The sequence below is a fragment of the Corvus cornix genome, chromosome 3, assembly GCF_000738735.6.
Source record: "Corvus cornix cornix isolate S_Up_H32 chromosome 3, ASM73873v5, whole genome shotgun sequence".
Classification (NCBI taxonomy): Eukaryota; Metazoa; Chordata; class Aves; order Passeriformes; family Corvidae; genus Corvus; species Corvus cornix.
Window position 1 is genome coordinate 17,529,848 of NC_047056.1, and position 25,511 is coordinate 17,555,358.

General features: G+C 47.8%; 2 protein-coding genes and 1 non-coding gene across 5 annotated transcripts; all 3 read right to left on the reverse strand.

Moving 5' to 3' along the window:
- Nucleotides 1-811: 811 nt before the first annotated feature.
- On the reverse strand, nt 812-19,467 carry KAT14 (lysine acetyltransferase 14). Of its 2 annotated transcripts, none has more exons than XM_010393551.4 (10): nt 19,133-19,467; nt 17,311-17,429; nt 14,012-14,133; nt 12,170-12,351; nt 11,231-11,647; nt 9,776-10,347; nt 9,128-9,264; nt 8,442-8,617; nt 5,133-5,323; nt 812-2,624 (listed from the first exon to the last, which is right to left on the reverse strand). In XM_010393551.4, exons 1-10 carry the CDS (start codon nt 19,386-19,388, stop codon nt 2,451-2,453), a joined length of 2,346 nt encoding a protein of 781 aa, XP_010391853.1. In that variant the 5' UTR covers nt 19,389-19,467; the 3' UTR covers nt 812-2,450. The 2 variants fall into 2 exon arrangements, with proteins under 2 accessions (XP_010391853.1, XP_010391852.1); XM_010393550.4 differs by having other exon boundaries at nt 11,231-11,650.
- Nucleotides 5,474-5,637, reverse strand: LOC120411816. The gene has a single exon (XR_005604368.1). It is a non-coding gene; the product is annotated as a U1 spliceosomal RNA (small nuclear RNA).
- A 106-nt stretch (nt 19,468-19,573) lies between the features above and the next one.
- On the reverse strand, nt 19,574-23,374 carry LOC104685725 (protein PET117 homolog, mitochondrial). 2 transcript variants are annotated; one of them, XM_039569936.1, is made up of 3 exons: nt 23,243-23,374; nt 22,719-22,786; nt 19,720-19,805 (listed from the first exon to the last, which is right to left on the reverse strand). In XM_039569936.1, the coding sequence occupies exons 1-3, from the start codon at nt 23,336-23,338 to the stop codon at nt 19,736-19,738; spliced, it is 234 nt and encodes a 77-aa protein (XP_039425870.1). In that variant the 5' UTR covers nt 23,339-23,374; the 3' UTR covers nt 19,720-19,735. The 2 variants fall into 2 exon arrangements, with proteins under 2 accessions (XP_039425869.1, XP_039425870.1); XM_039569935.1 differs by lacking the exon at nt 22,719-22,786 and having other exon boundaries at nt 19,574-19,805.
- Nucleotides 23,375-25,511: the final 2,137 nt, after the last annotated feature.

The following is a 25,511-nucleotide window of genomic DNA, read 5'->3' on the forward strand; positions in this document are numbered from 1 at the left end:
CTCCTGAAGCACAGCTCGGGTACGCCAGCAGCCGGGGGCCCGAGGCACAAGAGGGAAGCAGAGGGCTGAGAGCTCAGTGTGTCTGCTTGCTTCGCCGTGGGCCTTGGAAGAGCCTCACTCCTCGCAAAGCCACGGCCATTCAAGCAGTGGCCCTAAGCTGCTAAGCTTAAGAGACATTTACACTTCAGCATTATGGGCTGGAAATGTTCTCTTGAGAGAAAGCTGGGATAGAAGAGGTAGAGCTGTTAACTGGCTGATTGTCCCGGAGCTACGGGCAAATTAGCAAGAAACAAGCAAAACAGGAATACTCATATCCACCCTCTATATGCTTTGCCGAGCTCATTTTTACCAGTCCTCCTGAAGAAGGAAAACAGCTGAGATGCAAGGGCTCAAAGGCATTTAATCACTTCACTGCCTTTGAGGATCTGGGGTTAAATGAAGGACCTGGATAAAACAAGCTGTCTGCAGCACAGCTGCTATAACACCATCTTCACTTGGCAGTCTCCGAGGAACAAAGGCACAGAGCAAGATGGTTCTCAAAATCTTCACGGTCACCTTTGAGAACACACTGCAGAACTGGTCATCTTCTTCGGACTATTTCATATCTCCTAATTCTGTCCGGAAAGCAGGAGCCTGCTAAGGCCTGCATGTGTGTGGCTTCTGTGGGGATGGCCAGTAGGGAAATGAGGAACTTCTTGCCTTGGTCAGCTGCCCACACACATCCTCTAAAGGCTGTACTGGAGTTTGCTAGATTCCAATGAAATAAGATGATGGAGAGACACCTTAACAAACAGTGTGACTACAGGCAGGCTTTTCCAAGGGAAGGGCTTTAATTCCATTCATAAAGACATATATTTCTTTTCTTTCAAAGTCCAGCTAACTCATAACATTAAGAACACTGAAAATTTTCATGTAGTCATGAAACAGGCAGAAATGTGCATGGACGTTCAGGCACACAACCCTTGGCTGGGCTGGTTTCCCCTCCCACTACCACTGGTTTTGTGTTGGCGATGATGTACGTTCACTACACAAAAACGTATTTTGTGTCCCTTTCTCTTCTGTTACCAAAATGAAGACTCCACTAAGGCAACTACTGCTACAGTCAGGCAGCCAACAGGTACACACAGTAGATTAAGGACAAAGAAGTCACATTTGGTGTGTAGCTCTCTGTGGGCTTGATGTGAAAGGACCATCCAGTGGATGTGAGCCGTAGTTAAAATGCACAGACTGACCTTTGGTTAGTGCAGCTTTCTGTGCATCTGCACTGAAAGTCAAGGAGGGAGAGAAGATGCTACACTGTGAAAAAGGACAAGAGCCACTACCAGAGAAACCCTTTGGGGTTGTATTTTTTAATTCTTGGGTATTTCTATTTATTCTTTGCTCTCCTCTTTACTGATACTTAGAGCCTTCCAAGAACTGGATCTGGCCCACCTCTGCCCTTTCCTCCCTCCAGGCTGCAAGCAGATTGCTTCTACAAATCAGAGCCTGCATTTGAAACATCCCCACTGACTTTTGCTCTGGGTTTCTTCCAGCCAGAGCACCTGTAGCAGGAGGAGGTAGGTGCTGGAGCCTGTGAGGCTGCTCTGTGGTTAGAGGTGTGCCCAAAGGGCTGATGTGTAGACCAACAACTGGCAGTGAGGTGGAAAGATTCCAAAGAGCTGATTTGGCAGCTGTGGTGCCCTGCCTTGCCTAGACACAAACCCACCTGACACTGTTCCTGGACACAAAACACTGCGCGTTACGAGAACTCCACACTGAGCACAGGGCAAGGAGGGGAAGGGAAGGCAGCAGGGAAGGAGCAAAACAAAGGTGTCTCCTCTGAGCCTTGTACTTAGGATCACAGGAATCCACACGCTCTTCAGTACTGCTGAAACGTGGTTCCAGGACTACTGATACGGCATGTGTAGAACTTTCCTAAAGTCAACATCCAGCTACAGGCACCAATATCTTACTTCCCTTCAAAGACTCAACACACAGTTCCTAACAAAGCAATCAAACCACAGAAACACGGAACGGTTTAAGTTTAGGTGTTCATTTTTGCTCATAAACAGAGACAAAAATCCTGCAACATTTTTTGGACAGGTTTCAAAACTTGAAATCCATGGTGCCCCTCTGAAGTGAGAAACATTTTTTTGTATGGTATTTTTGTTTGTTTGCTAATGAGGCTCTCCAAACTAACAGTGGCAGGAAAATTCCCCATAAGCAATTTTCCAGTGGTTTCAGTGTATCCCAGTTGGCATTTCCAGGCCTCTCCCCTTGGAGCATAGGAATCAATCCTCTTGGATTGCATTTTGCACACACAACATCACACTGTTGACATCCAAAGTCCTAGGGATAAACACACCAGCATGTTCCAGCTCTCTTGTGGCAGCCAACATCCTCCACCGAAAGCTGGGCGAGTTTTTTCAATGGATTGGGCTTTTCCCAGCTCCCCAGACACCGCCGGCAGCTCAGCGCCGCAGCCTGAGGAAGAAGGCGTGCTTGCACTCCTTGCTGTCCAAGGGGTAATACTTGTCATAAAAATCCAAAATGTACTCCTCGGTCTTAAATCCAAACTTCTGGTAGAGCAGCATAGCAGGGTTGCTTGCAGAGACGTGAAGGGTGACGTCCTTGCCCATGCAGGTCTGCCAAGGGAGGGGGGGAGGAAAAAAGAGATATCACTGCAAGAGAACGAGACAGCCTCTGGGGGAATGCGGAGGTGAGGAGATTCATCAGCTCCGGGATCCAAGGTACTGAGGAAATGTGAGAAAAGTCACAGGCCCCAACACAGGAGTTACCACACATAGCAACAGCAAAGGGAACGCTGCTGCTGCTCCTCCAAGCCTTTGTTTCTGGGAAACGTGGATTCTCTGACAATGAAAGTAGGTTTGGGATTATAATTTGTCATCTTTCCATTGTCAATTACTAAAGTAATTGTTAATTAAAAATAATCTTGGTGTACAGCACTGATCTCAAATACAATGGCCTGAAGAAAAGACAAAACATGCCAGAGGATCAGGCTCTGCACTCCTCCCTGTCAGCAAACAGAGCTGAGCTCTCGGGGACCGCCCGAGCACCTCTGTGCTGTCATGCTGGAATTCCTGCCTATCCCACCCAGCTCCTCTCCCATCCTTCAGGGCACAGCACTCACCTCCGGAGAAGGCAGGAAATTCAGTTCAGACAGCAAATTAATAGCATGGTTGAAGTTACCTTGAAGATCCTAAATTATTCTAACCAGCAACACTCTGATAAAGATGCTGAAATAATTTATTTTCTGCTTTCATCAAGTGTTTTAATAGCATTCCATGTATATTGAGTATATCGTAACTCTAAGTGGGAACAGTAATACCCTCTAGGAACTCTCCAAGACAGAACATTCAAGAGGAAAATTCTCAGAGGGATTTAAGGAGGAAAAGAAAAAAAGACATAATTGGAAGCTGTTTTGGGGGAAAGAAAATTGGAAGAAGATCATTAAGAAAATGCAGTTTGGTCCTCTGGGCCAGATGCGTGAGAGGGTAAATTCTGACAGCAAACCAGCCACCACCATTTGCATCAAAACATTCTCCTGTTAAATTATTCTGTTCCCAAGAATTCAGCCCCAGACTCAGCACACTGATCCCAAAGTTAGCGACCTACCCTTAATCCAAACAGTGCATCAAAGTGTCTCAGGCTCCAGAGAGGAGACCCAAAGCCCAAGCAGGCTGCAAAGCAGCACCTACAGCCTGGAGACTGAGGAACAGAAGGTCACAACCACCGTTCACAGGACTAAACCCCTTCTACCACCGTCAGAGAGTCAGCAACAGCAAAATAAGTAAAATGTGAGCCAAAGCTACAGTGCTGATCTCTCATTGCTAGCACGTCTAATCAGCCTCAAATCTCTCAAATGCGCTTGGCTTTCCTCAGTGAAATTTCATGCTACTCTACCTGCAAGCAGGATTAGGTTAATTGATGGGATACATCCTACAAAAAGGTGTGAGGATTTTCCAGGTCTGACTTGCCAACTCCAGCATCCCCGTTCTGCTGGAGAGAGAAGTCTCTGGGAGTCCACCTGCTGGATCCCTGCAAACCTTGGCGCCTGTTCCCACTGGGTGTTGACATCTCACATCAACAGAATGAGCTGAGGGCAATTTCCTTCAACACTTCACACAGAGCTGCCTGGGAAATGCAAGGGGTGAGTTTAAAGAATATTGATTAGAGGCCTGTGTCAACACTGCACAGAGCTGTGCAAGTAGCAGTTACCCTCGGGCAGCCCAGGAACGGAAAGTGCTTTTCTGAAGCACGGATCACTTTCCCCAAGGTTCTGCCAGCACTCCCTACCTTGCTTCAGCCAAATAAGTAAGAGGAAAAAACAGTTTCAATGGTGAGTTTTTGTTAGTGCAGCCCATCTTGACTAGAGCAAATTAAGCAATGTTTCCCATTGGCAGCTCTGCCAAGAGAGTTCAGGGAGTGGCAAAACTGTGGTCCTAAAGAGACAGAGTTGGGCTCTGTAAAGGACATATATCTCCATCCTTACTTAAGCTGCCTTTCCTGCAATTTAGTTCAAGAAAGTCAATGGAATGAAGGCCACTTTAATAACAGTATTCATTCAGAGATTTAATGAAGTTTAACTCCTTTAATACCACCTGTTTAGTGAGCTGAGATTGATTTTCCCAAGTGTTCCTGTGGAACAAGGCCCAGTACAAGCCAGTTTAAACAATGAGGTTGCAAACAGGTTCTCTTTATCATTAACTCAGCTGTATTTGAACCAGAGTATAAAAGTGAAAGTTTTGATTGAGATCAGTAAGTGATTTAATGCATGGAATAAACCTCCAGGAGTAGCCAAGAAAGCAGCAATAATTCTAACTGACCCTCCCCAGTCTTACCTCATTCTCTCCTTTAAACCCCCCATTTATAGTATTCCTTTTACACAACTATTGACCACTGAAGAACACAGAGTAAATCCCAAGACAGCTGAAGTGTGCAGCATCCCACTGATTCTGAGGACACAACCAGGATGGTTGTTTTCCTAAATACATTTTAACTTCCAAAGTAGAAGCTACTTCCTCCCATAAACATTCACACAAAGTGTTCCTGCTCTCTAGTATCTGCATGTGTGCACACAAGGAAGAAGGCAGAGCTGGTTCTTTGGCAAATTCACGGGATGATTTCATTACCTGGATAAGATGGTAAATCATGAAGGTTGCAATCCCAGCTCTTCTCCACTCAGGGTGCACCAACAGAAAAGATATGTAAGCTTCGTTGTACTTCACATCTGGCACCATAAAGCCAAAGGCAATGATAACTTTCTTGTAAAGGACGACAACGCTGAAGTCTGGATACTGCAGGCACTCTGACAAATCAATTCCTATGGAGAAAGAGAGAAACAGCAGTTGGAAGCATTGCAAACAAAACTGTCAGGGAAATCCTGGGGCTTAAGGCTTTTTAGAAATAATCCCTTCTTTTTACCTTTATTTCAAATCTCTGATAGCAAGAGATTACAGAATCATAGAATAGTCCAAGGCCCCTGCTAGAGCAGTCCTCTGTTACTACAAATTATGCAGTCAAATTTCCCACATTTTGGGAAATCCCAGGTATCAGGACACCCAGAGTGCAGGGGATGAACCCTGCCTTGGGAAAACCAGCTGCCTGATCCTGGTCTTTCCCCTGCCAGGTAAGTATGCAAGGGGAAAGGAGATGATACAACAAAACAGCCAAAACAAGATCTGCTTACTTAGCAGGGAAGCTTGCATGGAAAAACTGGCAAAGCTGATTTCCTTTCAAATGACTCAAGGAGGAAACTGAAACTCAACTCTCTTCAGAAGCAGCACACATGAAACTGGACTTTAGCTGTGGTAGCATTACCTGCCTATGGTTGCTATCTTTTTTTTCTCCACCTTGCCTGGAGCTCTTACTGCTGTCTCTTGTGCACACTCAGCTGGTTGTGGAGCTGCACTGTGAACCTGACCACAGCTTCCAACGCTATCAAAACACTTGCTTTTAGCATGCAACTTCTCTAATCTGGGGCACGAAATAGCCTCTCAGGCAGTGGTGCTTCTGTGAGTCAGAGGCTGGACACAAAAAGAGGCTGGGAGTTTATTACTTTGCCTCATCACCCTGCTGCAGCAGTCCTAGAGCACCCCCACAGCATGTCAGCACCAAGCAGTGCAGTTCGAGGCACTGACTGCCCGGCAATTTGTGTGGACAGACCCCAATGAGATGCAAGACACGGAGGAGGTGTGCCAGAAACGCTTGCTTCAGCCTCAAGTTGGCAGCTGCAATATATTTGGAACACGGGGTAATGAAATAGCAGAGTGTGTTTTCCAGTAATCACTCCTGATGAGATGCAAGACTTCACAAGGCACCAGGCAGGAAAGAAGTGGGTGAGTTATTTTCTTGCTGGAGAGTCGGTTGGGTGGAGCAAGGCGTGGGAGGAATCGATTGGCAATAGGGAGCAGTGTTAATTAAGCCAGGCTGCTGCTGCCTGCGGAGTGCCTTGCAGCGTGCCGGGACAGGAGCACTCATTGCCCCGGGCACTCTGCAGTGGCGCAGTTTTTCCTGTAGGAAGATGCTTAGCTCAGGATGGTTCACCCCCAGAGATGATTCCCGCTAGGAAGAGGTTTCCTGCTAGGGCACCAAGGCACAAGGCACTGTGAGGAACAACACCAGGGAATCTCTCTTCCATCAGTCGTTTGCAGTCACTACCTGCAAACGTGGTTCTGCCTTGGGAGAGGCAAGAACAGCTCTGAAAGGAAGGATTTGGAGGGACAGAAGAACTGAGTGCTGGTTTAATGATGCTCGCCCAGCTACATATCCCTGCCCACCACCCCCAAGCTGTACCAGCATCTTTGCATCCAGTCTTTACCTCCCAAAGCATCACCTCCTCACTTCCCTCTCCTAAAACCAAGGTGCAATAATCATATCCCAGCCTCGGAAATTTTTCACCATGAAAAAGATTTGGATTCCTGTTTAGAGACTGATGGGAGTGTCAGCTTTCTGACTTAATGATGAACAGTTCACAGTTGGGTGTAACACACCCATGGCTCCTTGTGTTAAATAAAACAGGGTGAGTCCTGAAGAACTTAATGAAGGTGCAACCCAACTTGGCCAGAACTTCAAATGCATTATCAGGAGAGGAGAGACTATGACAAAGCGGTTCAGCCTCTGCTGGGATTGCAAGTGTCTCTCACGAGCTCTAAAACAGCTTGTGAAAGGAAAGGTGTGCCAGGTTATTTCCCCCCACACTGTACAATTTGCATAATGAGTAGCACAAAGAGCTCCCATCCTGACTGCAGCATATGGGCACTGCTGAACTACAACCCTGCTGAATCACTATCTGCAAATCAAAACACAAACAGTTACCCGGAGTAAAGGTGTGTACTGTTTGTACTGGGCTTTTCTAAATTAGTCTGCTGCATTGTTTGCTGATCAGAAGCTGATACATGAACCAGATGAACATCCCTATTATTATTTCAGAAGAACTACAGACTGCAGCCTCGTAACTGCCCCCAGAAAGGGCAGCCACTGTCCCCAAAGAGCCTGCAGTTCCAGAAATGACACAGAAAAATTCAAACCTAATCTTTTCCATACCTTGTAAATACTGAGGCCAGGATTGAGGAGACAAAAGGACATCGCAGCAGAGCCTGCAGCTGTAAGAGCAATTCATAGAATGACAGAATGGGCTGAGTTGGAAGGGACCCTCAAGGATTATTGAGTCCAGCTCCTGGCCCTCACAGGACAGCCCCAAGAGTCACACCATGTGCCTGAGAGCGTTGTCCAAACTCATGTTGGGCTGGCTTGGTGCTGTGACCACTTCCCTGGGGAACCTGTTCCAGTGCCCAGCCACCCTCTGGGTGAAAAACCTCTTCCTGATATCCAACCTAAACCTTCCCTGATGCAGCTTCGGAGCTGTTCTCTTGGGTCTGTGGAGTCCTGTCACCACAGAGAAGAGACCAGTGCCTGCCTCTCTGGCTTCCCCTCCTGAGGGAGCTGTAGGACATGATGAGGTGTCCCCTCAGTCTCCTCTCCTCCAGGCTGAACAGACCAAGTGACCTCAGCCACTCCTCATACGAGTTCCCAACTTTGACTCCAAGATATCCAGCTTATGGCTGCTAGGAAGAAACCCTCTCACAAAGGTATTGAGCAGTAATCTCTGGTATAAAACTGTTTCTTTCAACCCCTGATTCTGCGAAACATTTCACTGGATGCTTAAGTTTAGTTAACTACTAAACTACCAGACTACTCCTATTGGCACCTATTTTTGTAAGTACTGTGCTAATTAGGGCCTAATTGCCCAGTTCCACATGATCTCAAGAGACAAGGGCACCAAACCCACATCTCCACCTCAAATGCATTCCTGTGACATCAGATAATGGGTTTCTAAGAATCAGCCAGACACCAACTGAAGAAAAATTTGGCCCAAGAACATTTTTGTTCTGAATAAAACCACTTCCTTCTTAGGAACCCAAGCACTGGAGGAATCTTACCAGGCCAGAAGAATTCGTGGCACATGGAGTTTATAGTGGGGATGTGATTAGGGCGAACATAGCAGTAATCAATGGGTGCTTCTGGCTCAGCCTTCCAGTTGAGATCATTCCTGTGTGGATTTGCCCGGATTTCTGCCAGCAGCCTGAGTTTTGGGGGCTTTGTCTCATAGTCACGTCTGCCAGGAACGTGAAAAGGAAACACAAAAAGCAAGTGAGCAACAAGAACTGCCACTGCAGCTAAATAGGTACTGCCCATGAAATATTTTCTGACATGCTCAACTTAAGAAAAAAAAAAAAAAAAGAACAGTCTTCCATTCATGTGGGAAAACAGCCCCCAGCTCAGCAAAAACACCCTTGTGCCAGAGGCCAGGACACTTTCCGGACCCACATGTCCAGCCAGTCTCTCCTTACAGCATGAGCAAGGAAATCACAGTTCTGACCCAAAAGAGGTGCAACTTGCATTGAATGGCTACAGCAACGCCCTCTCTGCCCTTGCCCCCTCTTGGAGATTCCCCTTCCCAATGCAATCCGTTTCACTACTCAGCTAAGCCAAACACTATCCCTTCAGGGTTACCATGGTGCACTGGGTTGTACTTTGAGGAGGAGTGAGGAGCACTGCCCAAGAAAGGTGTCCTCTCCGTGGGCTGGCGGTGCACAAGCCAAGAGCAAGCTCAGACCCTCTGTACCTGATGTAGGGTTTAAGGACACGGGAGGTGTAAGGGCTGACAATACTGTGGTCTGTCAGCAGGTCTTCTGAGCCTACCAGGCGATACAGAAACTTGGTTGTCTGCTGGCGATATCCTTTCGTGGCCGGCAGCATTGTCTGGATGCACAGAAAAATGCAGAACAATTGCAGGAAGATCAGTCAGTGATGTAACAAGGGAATCGTATGGAGGGAGAGTAAGGGCCTTTCAATATGACAGGATGGACTGGACCATGATGGTCCCACTTCTGTACCCTGCTGCGCACTCCCAAATTTGGTGCCCAAACCTAAAAGTGCTGCAAGTCATCTCCCTCCTACACACACGAAAGAGCACCTGCCTGTTTGGGTACGTCCAGGCCTCCACCATCAGCATTTGGGCAGGGCTGGAGTACAAACACATCGACATTTGTGGTGCTGACATTGACAGACAGCAGTGCTGCACCAGCATGTCCCAGGAACAAAGAGACTCAGGAGAGCATTGGTGGGGACACAGCCCCAAGCCAAAATGAGTCTTGTTCACATAATCCTTTTCACTTTAGGAGTCAGATACCCTCAATGTGACACTGCTGTATACAGCAAAAGCTTTAAAATAACCTGTGCCAAATGCTAACTTAGATTTGGGAACACCCACCTGGTATCTGTCCAAGATCCTGAAGTCCTGGCTAGTAGTTCTGTATGTTGCTTGCCCTACTGGGGACCTGGAGACACCGCCTTCTTTCGCTCCATAAATCCCATCAACCAGGAGCAGTGCAGCATTCACAACCTGGTCCAAGTCAAAGAGTGGGAGTCCTCTTTCCCTCTTGGCCTGCCTGACCAGCAGCTTGCGCCTCAGCCTCCGGGCCTCTGGGGTCATGCTCAGAGCATTGGGACAGGCTTCCAGTCTCTTCAGCAGCAGCTTTTCCTCATAGATGCTAACTGAGGTGTGCTTGGGAACTCTGGGTTTAGCATCCTTCTCCAGCTGTGGCTTCCCCTTGTCTCGTCCTCTCACCTGCAAGGGTGTGTTTGACTCCTCAGGATCTTCACTGTCGCCTTCCATCCGTTCTGTTTTTTCTTCCTCACTCTCCACCTCTTGCTTGATCTGCTCAGCTGTCTTCACTTTTTTTCTGCTTGCTATCATGGTGCTAGCACCAGCTGTCCCACTGGGAGGGGGCACATACTCTATTCCTGGGTCTATGACTCCATCTCCTTCCATCTCCTCATCATCTGTAGAACAGATCAAAATAATCCAGGGGAAAAAAATAATTTAAACATCAAAGCCCCATTTCAAAAATGGTTGTCACAGCATTTTTCTGCTACAGAAAAATAATGTGGGTTTACCCAACACACCTCATTTTCTGTGTACTCCTGGATCTCCTGATTTTGGACAGGAGATGCTGTAAAGAGTCCCATTTCAGGACAGAGAATCAATCCTGCTCCTAAAGTGTCTTGTAGTTAAGTGTCTGGAAACAGAGCCCCTCCTGAGCTGCAAGCTCATGTTCTTTGAGGAGCGTTAAGCTACTGAAAATTCCCAAAGACTGGGGATCAAAAGCTCAAGCTGGTGAGCTGTATCTTCAGCTAGCATACCCAGGAGAGGTTCTGTCCTCTACAGAACCTCACTATTCTTCCTGTCACCCAGAAGTCTGGCTTCTTAAGGAACTAACAGCATTCAGCCTGCATCACTGCTTTGCAATCTTGCTGAAATTTAGCATCCATTAATCAGCACGTTCAAACTTATAAAATACTGGGACATTACCATAGGAATAAAATTTCTCCCATGAAAAACATTTGAGACAAAACTAGAGTTGCTATCTAACAGGGTAATCTGTGTTGCAGTGAAATGCTTATGCTGAGTTGTCCAGCAGTTGCTGTGTGAAATCTACCCACTGTTTATTCAGGATCCCTCAAAAAAGGGTAATGGGGGTTTCTTCTGGCCTTAGAAGCTGGTGATACAACTGTGGAAAACCAGTCACACTCAATTAAGACAACAGAATACTGCCAGCTACTTTCCATCTCATTTTGAAAGGATCCTGCAGCTCGCTGGGAGCTTCTTTCTGTAACATCTTCCTAGAAAACTACACCACTAAACGAAACCCATGGTGGCTCTTACCATGGAACAGTGCCTGTGGTGGCATGACATCCGGGATGAGATCAGCTTCCGAGAGCAGGCTGGGAGTGGCTGAGTGTGAGGCGGGAGTGCCGGGAGCAGAGAAGTCCAGGGATGGGGATGGAGAGGGGCTGGTCAGAGGCGTGCGGTCGGATGAGCTCAGGGAGGAGAAGTCGATGACCTCTCCTTTCTCCAGGACGATATCGGGCCGGCGGCAGCGGCTGCTGAACTTCACGGGAGTGGAGGAAGTGCTCCGGTCCAGGAACCCGGCCGCCTCCTTCTGGGCTCTCCGAATGTCCTTGGCTTCCTGAGTGCGAGACCTCTTCTCCTTCAGCTCCATGGCTGACTCCACTGGATTGCGGCTCACCCGCTTCCGAAGGCCTTCCACGGTAATGATGGGATCCAGGGGCGGCTTGGAAGCTGCTAAAGAAGGAGTTTGCTTATTCTGACAGATGCTGAGCTCCTGCAGTCACTGGATAAACACTACACAGTCAAAAACACGCTGCCTACAAAGATGGGTTTCCACAAGAAATTCACTCTGGGACATGTAGCATTAAGCCAATGTATGACTAAAGCCTCATTAAAGCCCACATTTTATTCCTCTACAAAGAGGAGAATTTGCATCTAGTGACAAAAGATAAAAGACAATCCCCAGGGTAAAGAAAAGTGGAGAAATTGTGGATTTCAGCTAAAAAACCCCAACCCAAACCACTCTGCACAAGCCTCAAAACCCTTTAAATCAGCACAATGCAAAAAGGTAATAAAATAGAACAGGCTTCTTACACTACAGTACACGCATCAGAGTTCTCTTCAGTCAACCATTACAGCAGAACAAACCAAGGAACTGTCCATGCACACAACACATGGTTTTAACTGAACTTTCCTCACATCTCCCAGCTCTGGCCCAGCAAGGAATCTACACATTACTGGGGAAAGAGTTACCTTTTGCCTTCAGTGCAGATGCTGACAGCTTCTCTCCTTCAGGTTTCAGCGTTGGGGGCTTGTTATGAACCAGTTTCCACCATCCCGGTTCTCCAAATTCCTGTGCCCCTGAGCGAAAAAACAAGGGGCTCCCCACAGAGAGACAGCCAGCAACTGTGCTCCACCATGTTGAGGTCTTTTTCCTGTGGTGGAAAGAGGAAAACAAGGGTTGGGTCCCCACTCACCAGCTGTGCTTCCATCCCGGACAGAGTGTTTCTGCCACTGGCACTGACACACACACACTGAACTACTCCTGAAGCACTTTTTTGGCCCTTTGGAGACAGGGAGCTGCATTCAAGCCCTTCCTTCTGCTGGGCAGTGCACTCTTACTGGGCATCTGAGCACTTTTTGTTCCTTTAGGAACTGGTCACAGGGCCAACTAAGATGTCACTTAGGGAAGAGGTGAGAAGAAATACTGAAGAATTGCCCTTGTAGCATATAACTGAGGTACTCCCTCAGACTCTGGAGAATCAGGTTCATGGTGCACAGCATCTCAGGATTTCTTCTTGCCCTTGCACCCCCTCACCAGCAGAAACTTCTGTACTTGCCAAGGCTTGGCTGAGTTGGTGTTCACTGCTGCCCAAGTGCTGCACTTACACACCTTGGGGTACTGAACCTCAAAGGTGGGGGATCACACCCAGGTGCCTCAGCTCAAAGTCTGGAGTGCTACAGTAAATCTGGGTTAGCTGCACTTCAGTATGCCAAGGAAGAGCATTGCACGGCTTGTACCACTACACACATGGTTCAGCTGTCTCTGTTCCATCAGTGGCTTGTCCAGGCAAGTGGGAAGGCTGTGTCTGAGGCCAGGAATCACTCTGAATTTTAATCAGAGCAAGGGGTGCCCAGTTCCCAAGGCAAGTCTCAAAAGGCAGCAGCAAACCCTGGGAGGTGTTGGCTCCCTGAATGAGGGACAATGGGCCATCAGCTGCCCTCCTGTCAGGGTCCCTGTGGCTTCCAGAGAGGACAAATGCCAACATTTCTGAGAACAGAGCAAGGAGGCTCAGACAAGCACTGAAAGCAAAGCCAAAGACCAAATGTGGTTAGGAAGAAAGGCCAGATCTTACAACAGAGAAATCCGTGGGGAAGAAAAGAAGCTGTGAAGTCAATCAAATCTACAACTTCCAAGGACTGCCCAGCTCCTTCCCTGCCTCCACAGCACATGCATTAACAGGGAGGCTTGGGTTTGACAGCTTCATCATGCTCAGAAAAAATGAGCTGTTCATCTGGAAAATGAAGGCTGCCCTTTATGAGAGGGGTTCCTACTCTGACAGTGTCTTTACACACACTGAAAAACATTTCAATTGTTTAACACCTACTATGTAAAAGCCATTTCATTAAGATCCAAAACAATCTAAAAGGTGAGGCTCAGTTCTTCTTGAAGAACTTGGTCCTTGCAAGCTTTGTAGCCAAGGAACGTAGCGCTTTGCTGGACCATATTTTTGTCCCTAAAGTTTGGAAATACCAGGATTAGCTCACCCATTGTGACTGTTTAGAAAAACACAGTCTTTGCAGGTTCAGATGCTGCCTAAAGGAAGATAAGAAATAATCCAAAATACATGCATTTGTATTGCTTTTGTGTGACATTCCTGGGGTTGTTTTTCCCCAGTAAGAAATGCTGATTCTTTCTCAAGTGTGACCCTCACACCTGCATTCAGATTCTCAATATTAAATCCTCCCTTTTTATCACTTGTAAGGCTCAACAGAGATGTCACCAAATTAGCCAGGATTCTTGTCCATCTGTATAACAGGTTTTGATTCCTTTGGCTCACCAACCAGATCCTCAGGGAAATATCATGTCTTTACCTGTTTCCTAGTAAGAAAGTCCAGTGTTTCTCAATAAAAGCACAAATGTCTTCTTTCCATCTGAAGTACCCCTGACGGCCCGTTCCTTCCAGAGACAAGTTGTACATTGCCAACATCACAACCTGCAACAGAAAGTGTTGGACACAAGTGAATCCTTTCTGCTTTTTCTGCTCAACAGACCCCCCACAGCTGCCACACACACAAATCTTTGCTCCTTCATAAATATCTTGTTTTTACAACATCTCATACGCAACTTCTGCAATCCATCTTCTTCCTGGTTTCACGCTGCCTGTTCTTGTCTTTCTATTGTTAGATGCACATTCTTCCAGAGATTTCTCCATCCCAGGGGAATAGCAAGCTGCCTAGTTATGCAGGTTTGTGCTGAGACACAAGAATTGTGCAGCTGTTGTGTAAATGAATTACAGTACAGCTGGGGTCTGAATGTAATGTGGAGGTAGGGAAACAGTGTTTCAAATTAAAAAAATAAGGTCAGAAGTAATCCCGCTATCCAATACATCAGAAACATTGTGACAATGGTCTTGCACACACTTCACAACTGAATTCACTCTGACCTCTTACATACCCAAACTATAGAGCAGGTTTGAAAAATATCTCACCTCTTTCAAGTAAATCCTAGGTGACCAATTGTTAATTACATTTACTTAATTAATTTTAATTAATTTATTAGAACTAAACTAAAATCAGCTAGGCTGGGATCACCTTTCAACAATCACACAGCCTCAGTTTGGCACTACTTCCAACAGGGAATTCACCCTCAGAGAAATCTGAAATGTGTTTTTCTTAGAGAGATGGGTCTCCTCACAGTGGACCTTGGCTTTCTGGGATACATTGTCAAAGATGTCAAAATGAGGAAGTACAGACAGCTTTAATGTCCCCTTCACTCTATTTCTACCTCACAACCCCTCTTAATTTGACAACTAGGATTTTGCGGGTTTTAAAGTCATGTGGACAGTGTCTCAGGACGTCAAAAATAATTCTCTTTTCAACTGGATAAAGATACAGATCTGTTGAAGCCACATACTGTGAAAAAAATCCAGAAATCACTATCCCACTATTTCCTGCTTCCAGTAAGTTAATTTGACCAGTTCCCTCAATTCCGCTTACCCAGAAGCAGCAGCAGCAGCTTTGGCTGCTGGAAGCCCAGGGAGGTGGTCACAGATTTCTTCCTCACCCATTTTCATTTTGTCTGCCCCTTCCCCATGGCACTCTGAAGAGACTTGAGCATAGTGCCAGCAGCCTCTGCTTTCCCAGTCTGGAACTTGGTGAAACTCTGCCAGTCTGCCAGCACAGACCCCTACACCAACCTTTTCCCCTGCACTGGCCACCATGAGAAAGCAGTGCAGGAGTTACAATCCGTGTTCCAAATTACCTTATATGATGAAAAGGCTGAGTGCCTTTTGAAAGGCCAACAAGGCTGATATTTTCAACAATCAGACAGCTTGTCCTCAGGACAAGTGGCCTCCTGAGCTGGTGGATGGGGACAGGGAACAGAATACCCCCCAGTAATCCAGGAGGAAGCAGCTGGTGACCTGCTGAGCCACTTGGATGCTCACAAGTCTAAGGGACCAGATAGGATCTATCCTAGGGTGCTGAGGGAGCTGGCAGAAGAGCTCACCAAGCTGCTCTCCATCATTTACCATCAGTCCTGGCTCAGCAGGGAGGCACCAGATGGCTGAAGGTTGGCCAGTGTGACACCCATCCAAAAGGGCTGGAAGGAGGATCAAGACAACTCCAGGCCTGTGAGCCTGACCTCGGTGCCTGGCAAGGTTATGGAACAGATCATCTTAAATGCCATCACTTGGCACCTACGGCATGGATTTAGAAGGGACAGCTCCTGCTTGACCAGCCTGATCTCCTTTTAAGACCAGGTGACCTGCCTGATGGATCCAGGGAAGGCTGTGGATTTTGTCTACCTGGCCTTCAGCAAAGCCTTTGACACCATCTAGAGGGGCCCGGACAGGCTGGATCCATGGGCCAAATCCAACAATAGGAGCTTTAACAAGACCAGGTGCTGGGTCCTACACTTTGGCCACAACAACCCCCTGCAGCACTGCAGGCTGGGGACAGAGTGGCTAGATAGCAGCCAGGCAGAGAGGGACCTGGGGGTACTGACTGACGGCAGGCTGAACAGGAGGCAGTGCATGCCCAGGTGGCCAAGAAGGCCAATGGATCAGGAATAGTGGCCAGCAGGACCAGGGCAGTGATTATCCCCCTGTACTCAGCACTGGTGAGGCTGCACCTTGAGTGCTGTGTCCAGTTCTGGGCCCTTCAATTTAGGAAGGATGTTGAGGTGCTGCAGCACATCCAGAGAAGGGCAGCAAGGCTGGTGAAGGGTCTGGAGCACAGATCCTACAAGGAGCAGCTGAGGGAGCTGGGAGTGTTTAGCCTGAGAAGAGGAGACTCAGGGGAGACCTTATCACTCTCTACAACTGCCTGACAGGAGAGTGCAGCCAGGTCGGGGTTCAGCCTCTTCTCCCAGGCAACCAGCAACAGGACAAGAGGACACATCTTAAGATGCATCAGGGGAGGTTTAGGCTGGACATTAGGAAGAAACTGTTCACAGAAAGAGTGATGGGCATTGGAGTGGGCTGCCCAGGGAGCTGGTGGAGTCACCGTCCCTGGAGGTGTTTAAGGAAAGCCTGGATGTGGCACTCAGTGCCATGGGCTGGTTAACATGGTGGTGTTGGGTCATAGGTTGGACTTGACAATCTCAAAGGTCTTTTCTGTCCTAGCTAATCCTGTGATTCTGTAACATTCCGTGAGACAGCACACCATTACTGTCCCAAAGGATGCAAACAGATGTTATTTTGATTACTCAGGTGTGCAAATGATTGAAACAGTGAATTCCAGCAAGGACTGATGCTAGTGCATAAGCAGCCAGGTTGGAGCTTTGCATTCAGGGAGCTGGCAAGCTTTCTATGTTGCCACCTCACTAATTTTACATTTTCTTATATACAAAAAACTGTTCATGCCTAGCAGCCAAATTGCATTTATTTTGCTTTTGCAAACCTGCTTGAAGACATGAACTCATGAGCAATACACAGAGAAGGAAAAAAAAAAAAAAAAAGAAAAGGAATGTGGTTTGTATGATTATCTTCCAATTTCCCTGCCAAATGTTCAAGTTCTCATGTGCAGGCAATCCTCAGCTAACTAATTTCTGAAGTTCATGCAAATTTATTACCAATACCTGATCCTCCTTTTCCAGGTAGCATACACACAACAAACAACAATTTCAGAAAGTCCCACGGTTGTTCTGCTGGCACAGATATTTCACTTACTTGTTGCCATGTTAATCTCAGACGTTCAAATTGCTCCTTCCCATCTTCTGAGCAATCAGAGCAAGTAAATCTGAAAAAGTTATCTCCTTTGAGGTAGCTGAGCTGTTCTCTCAGTTGACCTAAAATGAAAAGGCAAAAAATCAATTTTTTTTTTCCTTTTATAGGAAAAGTGCTGCAAAGGCAATTTGGATTTCCTCCAAGATCACATTTGTCTGAAAAAAAGCGAGAGAGCCACCTGTAAACCCCCATGCACCCAAAGTTACAGGCTCTAATTCTGTGTTTCTGCAGCAGAGGAAAAAAAAAAAAAAAAATCACATTAATCAGGGCTTCTAAACTCACCAGGAGTTAATTTACACAATATGATAAATTGAAAAATGACATCAGGGGACAGGGAAACTGTTATGACTTAGAGTGCTTTTGAAAAGTCACACTCAAAAGCTGTTTCTCTACAAGGATGACATCTCTTTTACTGTGTAACAACACCAGATCAAGCATTTTTAACTTATGGATGCCTTGCTTCTACAGTGAATTGCAGAATTAAAGTTGCAACTGTGTCTGATGGGGGGAAAACCCCCCACACTTGGTAGGTTAGGAGAATATCGAAATGGCAATTCAATGTAAAAAAGTGATTATTTGCCTGATCACGTTGGCAATTTTCAGGAGTGACAACTGAACTCCCCAGAACTGAATGATTAGGAAAGAGCACAGTATCTCCCTTTTGCAGCTGTTTACTCTCCACATTTGTACATGGCTACTGTTGCTTTGCAACTGGCCTTTTCTGCTCCTTGCATTTGTTCCACAGCAACTGTGAGAGGAACATATTTGTAAAATAAAACAAATTTAGTGTTACATCAAGTGCTCCTGCATGAGATAGCTCATGCCACCTTTAACTCTGCTTCATTTTTTAGTTAATACTTTTCAAGTTAGTATTTCCCTTTACTGTGTAGCAATCTAATAGTCTGATGCTGGTTTCATTAAAACTAACACGCCTTGAGAACAGAGTTTTACACTATAAATTTTGGCAAATTCTAAGAAGGCAAAAAGGGCAGCTCTGGCATATCTGCAAGGCAGGTGCCACCTAAACAGTTCCTTATTTCTAACCATAAGCAAACAAACCAACAAACCCCCCAAATCAAACCAAACAAAAAACCCCCCACAAAAACCAAAGCCAACCAGTGCAATATCTGGCTTTTGGATTTAACAGATCAGATAATCCAGGATTTAGAAAGTAAAGTTGTCTATTAAATTTCCAGCAGCATTTATCTTATGTCAGGTGTCACAGCAGAGGCATCTAGTTCTGCAGCTTGCTCCAAACACCCCCCAGAGCTGGCTGCTGCAGGCTGGACATGTTTCCATGAAAGCCAGCTTAAAGTCACATTATTGGGAAAACATTAAGGTTGAGATTTAGCCCTATGTTCCACAGATGTGACAAATCAACAGGAAGGAAAAAAAAAAAAGTAGTAACACCATCACAAAGTCCTTTTCCTTCCCAGAGCTTTACAGCAAGGGTCATTATCTTTATCTGAGTGAGCAGAGAGGTCAGGTCGCTTGGCCCAAGCCCCTAAACAGCTGCAAGAGTTGTGAGGGTGGGCACATTTCTGAATTTTAATGTTCTCTACTAATGAAAGAAGATAGTTTAATTTCCTTACGGAGAGCACAAGCCCTGGACACACACAGAGCTCAGGGAGTGAAGTGTCTAACACATACCCTGCCAAGGCAGGATGGGGTACAGCCAAAGCAGCTGTAAAACAGGAATGCAGGACAGCACAAACACCTTGCAAACACCCACCACAGCCAGGCACGACACAACTGGCAGCCTTACTTGCTGGGATCCACTTCTGGCACTTCTCACAGTAATAGGACATCTCCTCCATCCAGGATGCTTCACCCTCATCGCTGTTCAGGGAGTCCCCGCTCTGGTCATGTGATAAATCCACAGAAGCCTGGTCCTCGGACTCCACGATCAGGAGAGTCTCCCCTTCCACCTCGCCCTCCTCCAGGCCCTCGGAGGTGGAGGTCCTGGTGGCTTCATCGTCGTGCCGGCTGAGCAGCCCGCTCATGTGAACGTTGTTGGCCATCCTAGAGGGAGCCTGCAGAACAACGAGCTGTTCCTCCCCGCCTCCAGTGCATCCACAGGGGGATGTGCCACCGCCAAATCTGCACAGTCCAAGTACCAATCACAGAGGAAAGGGGCTTTCGTCTGCCCTAAAGCTTTAGAGACTGGATTATAACTTACACAAAAGTCTTTCACAGATTACCTCTGTTTGTTAAAACACCTGCAAGAAGTGAGATGCAAATGACCTCCAAACGTCTTTAATCAAACCTCTAAGGAGCCAGGCCTGTGCCTAGGACTACTGGGAACGTTTTTCCATTAGCGCCTTGTCTCTTTCTTCTACGAGCTGCTTTGTCAGAGCAATCTGCTCTTCTAACAGGCGAATGTTCTCCTTTTTCTGGTTCTGACGCTCAAGATCTCTGATAACGCCACTTCGCAGCCTCTGAAAACACAAACGACAGCGTTTATCACAGCCCGGGTGATGCTGAACGGCATCAACCCCACCCAGGCTTCACCCCTGCTGCAAGGCTGTTCCCTCTGCTGCCTTTGTCGGGTCTTTGCCACAGCAACTTCAAGTGGTTGGAATCTTCCAACATCCAATACCACTACAGCAAAAAGTGCTTAATTTGCACTCACTTCAGATGGGTGGGTTTACTACGTGACAAAGCTATTGAGCGAATAAATGCTAGGAACCTGTAATTCCCATGCCAGGCAGGATGGATGGGATCTGAAAAGTCCTGTTATCTCTGACCTAAATCTCTACCAAATCCTAATAAGCTCCTCAAAACTTTTCTGCTTGGAGGCAATTTTGTGACAAAATGGAAACTATTTTAAGAAATACTGGCACGTGTCTTTGTTTGCTTCTTTCTTTCTGCTTTCTTTCTGCTCATCTTAATCTTACAAAAATACCCACAGCCTGCTTATGCCAAACTCTTGAAAAAGCAAGGCACTTCTTCCAAAAAATCCCCTTTACCTAAATGTTCATTATAAATCATGACATGTAAATATATAACATATATAAAAATAAATACATAATATGCAACACACACAGTAGCTTTCAACCTGGGCTGCAAGCCCTACAATGGCTGTAAAAAGCCCTAAGAAAATCCCAGCTGCTCTTTGTTTCCTCCCTATGCTTCTTTTCCTCTTACCTAGACATTTTCACTCACATTGATACTTTGATAATCAGGTAAAAGATCAATAATTTATTCGACCCCTCTGAATGATGCCAAAATGCACCTGCAAATAATTTAACCTGAAAGCTGACCCTAAAGTCACTTGAGAGGATGTGTGTGACTATTATTTGACAAATTATCACAGGCCTTTTATTCCTCACCTAGCATGCCAATAACTGCACACTTCAAATGCAAGCATTTCTCCTATCAAGATCAAAACAGAAAGGTTTTGTTTAAGAAGTAACTTTATCTGGTTAAGAAAATGCACAGACACATATGTGAGCCAATAACCAAAATTCTCTCCAGAAATTAATCTAATCGAACCAGTTCCTTCCCATCAGCTTCCATCAACTGAACTCAGGCTACAGATCAGTAACCTGAAGCTGAACACAAAGGTCATAAACGTCTTATTATATTACTATTAGTTAATAACAATAGAGATGTGGGGAGATACAAGGTAACTGAACAATTACACCAAGAAATGTAATCCTTTTTCCTTCACAAAACACTGCAATCTTTAAGATGGTGGATGTATTTACTTCGAAAATGCACAGTTTGCAAAAGACACCTTTACAATTTGAGTGTCACAAGTGACAAAGACTTCTGAAAACGTTCATCTTCGCACCTTTCTCTGTTCTTGGAAGCTAGCCCTGCTGGTCTTCTGCAGGCATGACAAGCATGTGAGAGCTCAAATCACTTTGGGCCTGGCACATCAATTTATAACAGTCAAAAGTTTATTAATCTGCATAAAGATAAACCTGAAATAATCTCTACACCAGGACTGTAAAATATCCGCACCGTTTATTTCCACTATGTTATCTAAATAACTTGATCTGTTGAACTTGAAGCCATTACTGCCTGACTTGACCATGAAAAATTATAAAAAGAAAATCTCGGATTTGATTTATAAAACATGAGCTTTGAGCCTTGGCCCTTCTGAATATGTATGAGCCAAGGATTTAGGTCAAAAAGATCCACGATGTTTAGGTGTCCCACTGCAACACCCAAGGGTGATGTTTATCCTGCAGCACATGTTCAAAGTACAAGTGCCATTAATTGCAGCTGAAGTTCAGTTTAGCAGATATTCCTGCCAGATCCTCGGTGGCTCAAAGCAGGCACACTGAACTAGAGAGCAGCCAGCTACAAAAATGTAAGCTTAGGGGATCTACCCAGCACATCCATTAGCTCTGGCAAGTGCAGAGCCATCACTGATTGCCACTCCAGGAGACCAACCTTCCTCTCCTTGCTCCTGCCTGTGCCATTCAGAGTGTTCTCCAACTCCTGCTCACATAAATCTGCCTCTTTCCTTACACAGACCAGTCTCCTCCTCCAAATTCCATCATTCTCAAGCACTGACAGGGACAACCTCTTGAGGGGAAGAAAACAGAATCCTCTAATTACAGAATGTGTCATAAAGCCCAGGCAACAGCCAGCTGAGCTGGGCTGTGGACTGTTGTAGTGGTTTGGTCCAAAATACTCATTACTTATTTACCTTCTGTGAGATAAGAATTAGGAGAAAGCAAAGCAGGCACAAAACTTAAAAGGGAATTTGAACTCTGGTGTTCTGTAACTTCTGACTGCTTCAGTATCATTTAAGACAGGGTTTTTCTATGTGCATTTTCTAGATTTTTTTGTATTTAAGTGGAAAAGGATCAGATGTGTGCCCTCATATCAGTAACCCCTTGGCTCATCAGCAGGGTCCAAACCAGCACACTCACTGCCCACACAGCACACCTTTACATAACCACACAGCTTTTAGTTCCAGCAGGATTTCTCTACATTAGAACTTACCATGGTCAGACCTGACATTTTTGACTGTGGGCTATCTTGCACACAAGCTGCCTGCCAGGAATTCCCTGATTTTTGTAAAAGTAGAACAGAAAACCTCCCTGTTAAATTACCACGTGGTGTTTCTGACAGCTTGCACTGTGCCTGGCCTGGCAGAACAAGAACGGAGCCAGGGCAGGGGCACGGCACAGCACAGCGCTGTCTGTCCTTCAGCAGGGTGCATTTGTGGGGCTGAGGAAAAACAGGGCACACCAGTGGGACAGCACAGCCAGACAGGGGAGAGCCCTGGGAACACTGCCAGCGTAGTGGCCTTGGCCTAGAGGCTGCAGGATTACATCCTCCCTGCATGCTGGCTTCTGGGGAGGGAGGGAAGAACCTCCACCGAGTCTCACCTGGGGCTCCTCGCTGCTCTTTGCCCCTGAAGGGAAACACACAGGACAGCATTAGGGAGCTGGTGCAGCTAGAAGAGCACGGAAAGCTCTTTTAGGTGCCAAGGCAGGAAAACGTGGGGAAGGGATAGCTTGTGGAGAGAGCACCATCGGGGACAGCGCAGCCGAGGCAGCACCAGTGGGGCACCGCTGGGTAGATGCAGTCCGGCCTCTGGGCACCGGCTCCGGCGCGGGCAGGGACAGGGAGCTGCGGGAAGGGAGGGATGGATGGATGGAATGATGGCTGGAGCAGGGACACGTGGGGCTCCGCGCGGGTCCGCAGCGCGCACGGGGCGGGGCTCGGGGCGGGCGGGGCTCGGGCGGGCGGGCTCGGGGCGGGCGGGGCTCCGCGCAGAGCCCGCGGGTGGGGGCGGCGCCGGTCAGGCCGCCAGGTGAGGGGGCGGGGCCTGCCCGGCCGGTGGGCGGGGCCGCAGTGAGGGCCGGGGCAGGGCCCAAATCGCCGCCTCCCCCCCGCGGCCCGCACTCACCTCCAGCTCCCGGCGCTGCTGAATGTGCACGGCCGCCACGATGGCGGCGGAGAGCAGCGCGGAGACGGCCAGCGCCAGGCGGGAGCCCCGCGACATGGCCGGCGGGGCCGCGGCGGGGGAAGCGCCGGGCGGGCGGGGGCGCGGGAGAGCGTGAGGCGGCGCGCCCCGCCCCCGGCCGAGCGCCGAGCGCAGCGAGCCAGGCCGGAGCAGCCGAGCGCCGATGCGGGGCGGGGCGCGGCGCCGGGAGGCGGGATCGGGAAGCGGCTGCTGGAGCGGGCGCTGCTGGAGCGGCTCCCGCGCTCCTCGGGGCCCGGGCAGGGTCCTCGCCGTGCTGGGGCTGCGCACTCGCACCCTTCTGGCCAGAGACTCTGGCGTGGGGTGCTAAAAACGGGCCTCTGTTCCATCAGCGCCACCGGGGAGTGGGTGCCCAGCTGTGCCCAGCTGTGCCGGTGTCTCCCGGCGCTCCCTCTGGAGGGGCTGTTCGCTGGAGTTTCCAGCCGACGTGCGCCTGCATTTCCAGTGCGGTCGCAGCTCTGGAACACGAACAAAAGGAGGTTTCTTCTGCGTGCAAGAAACATTTCTGGTTTTGTTGAGTGAAGACCACCAGTTCTGCACTTTCCTCGCCCAGAAATCCCGAATTGCATGGGAGAAGCAGCTGGAGAAAGCTGCTCTTCAATTGTTTGGTTTCTTCTCATTGTTCCGTGTGTGGCCCCAAGGCCTCGTGTTTGCCAGTTTTTTGTGCTCCGAAGACAGAATTATTCCTCTCCCTGCGGGCTTTTCCCTGGCACCCCCTCGCTGAAGTATCTGAGCAGACAGAGGCTCAGTCCTGCTCCTGAGGAGCAGAGAACCTGTCAGCAGTCACCATCCACTGCCTTGCCACCCAAATTAGCCACCAGAGGTACACAGGAGTGACTCCTAGGAATGTATCACGCAAAAAGATGTCTGGTGGGGAGGTGGGGTTACACCACAAGGAGAAGGTCAGGGAACAACCATTCCCCATTTCCCACCGCCAGTGGGTAACAAGCTCAAGCCAAGCAGGAGAAGGTTGAACCATGTGGGAGTGAGCTGGGGAAGTCATTGCCCCAGTCCTTCAGAAAACTACCCGTGCAATCAGAAGGGATCTGTACAAATTCCTGGAACACCCTTGATGTCTGGATGCTGTTTTTGTCTCATGAGCTCCCTAAACCACAAATGAACACCGAGGTGGGAGGTTTATTATGACAGGTGTAGGCTTATTCCTGACTCCTTCCTGTGCTTTTTTTTCTCCAAGCATCTGCCACAGCTCGCTGCCAGGCAGGATGGTGGGGCACAAGGAGTTTTAACCTCAGCACACAGTCCCTGTCTCAAAATCAGGCTTGGCTATTTCCAGATAGAGCCTAGAAGAGTTACAGAGCAGTTACTGCTGGAAGATACCTGGGTCTCATCCCCAGCCCTGTCCGCAGTGGGAGAGGAAAACCAAACACATCAGGCTGATCCCTCCTCATTGTAATCTTTTTCATCTCTCTGCTGAATGAACATGATTAAAATGAAAGGTGAAATTAGTGGGAATGATAATATTTCAATTGAGTCTAATGGTTCTGCTCACGTTGGTGTGTTTACTGTTATTAGGGTTTGTGCTTAAGTGCTTGTAGTGTGTCCAAGGCCACTGGAGTGCCAAGAACGGGGTCGAGCCAGGAGCCTGGTGGATGGGAGCCAACACAGCGCCCTTGGCACTGGGGAAGGGTGCAGCTCCCCCCAAGTGTCCCTACCCAACCCTGTCATTAATCACTGGAGGGGCTAAAATCCCCAGGCAGGGAGCATTCAGGCTGTGCTTTCACAATCTTGGCTTCTGCCCTGCTGGTTCAGGTGTTCCTGCTCTCCTCCCTGCCTCCCAAGGGCTGGGCCTTGCTGAAGGGCTCAGCTCCCCTACTGTGACCATGCTCTTCTGCTTTGCCCCCTTTCCATGCTCTGGGGTGCGAGGGGATCTTTTCCAAGCCCAGATTAGCAGCTGGTCTGGTTTAAAACCTTGCAGCAGCCACAAAGCCCATTTTCCTTTCTGGGAGCCCGGCTGCAGGGGCAGGGAAGTGGTGTGGTGGAGGTGGGAGGGCAGGAGTGCCCAGAGGAGATGCTGCTGGGGAAAACCTTTTCAGCTGGTGGTGGGCAGAAGGGCAAAGTCTCATCTGTGAGAGAAGGTGAGAGAAGATTTCAGCCCAACACAAGCCTGGTGGCTGCATCCATGGGACTCCCAAACAGAGAGTGAGGCAGAGGGTGGGCTTGAGCTGAGAGAAAG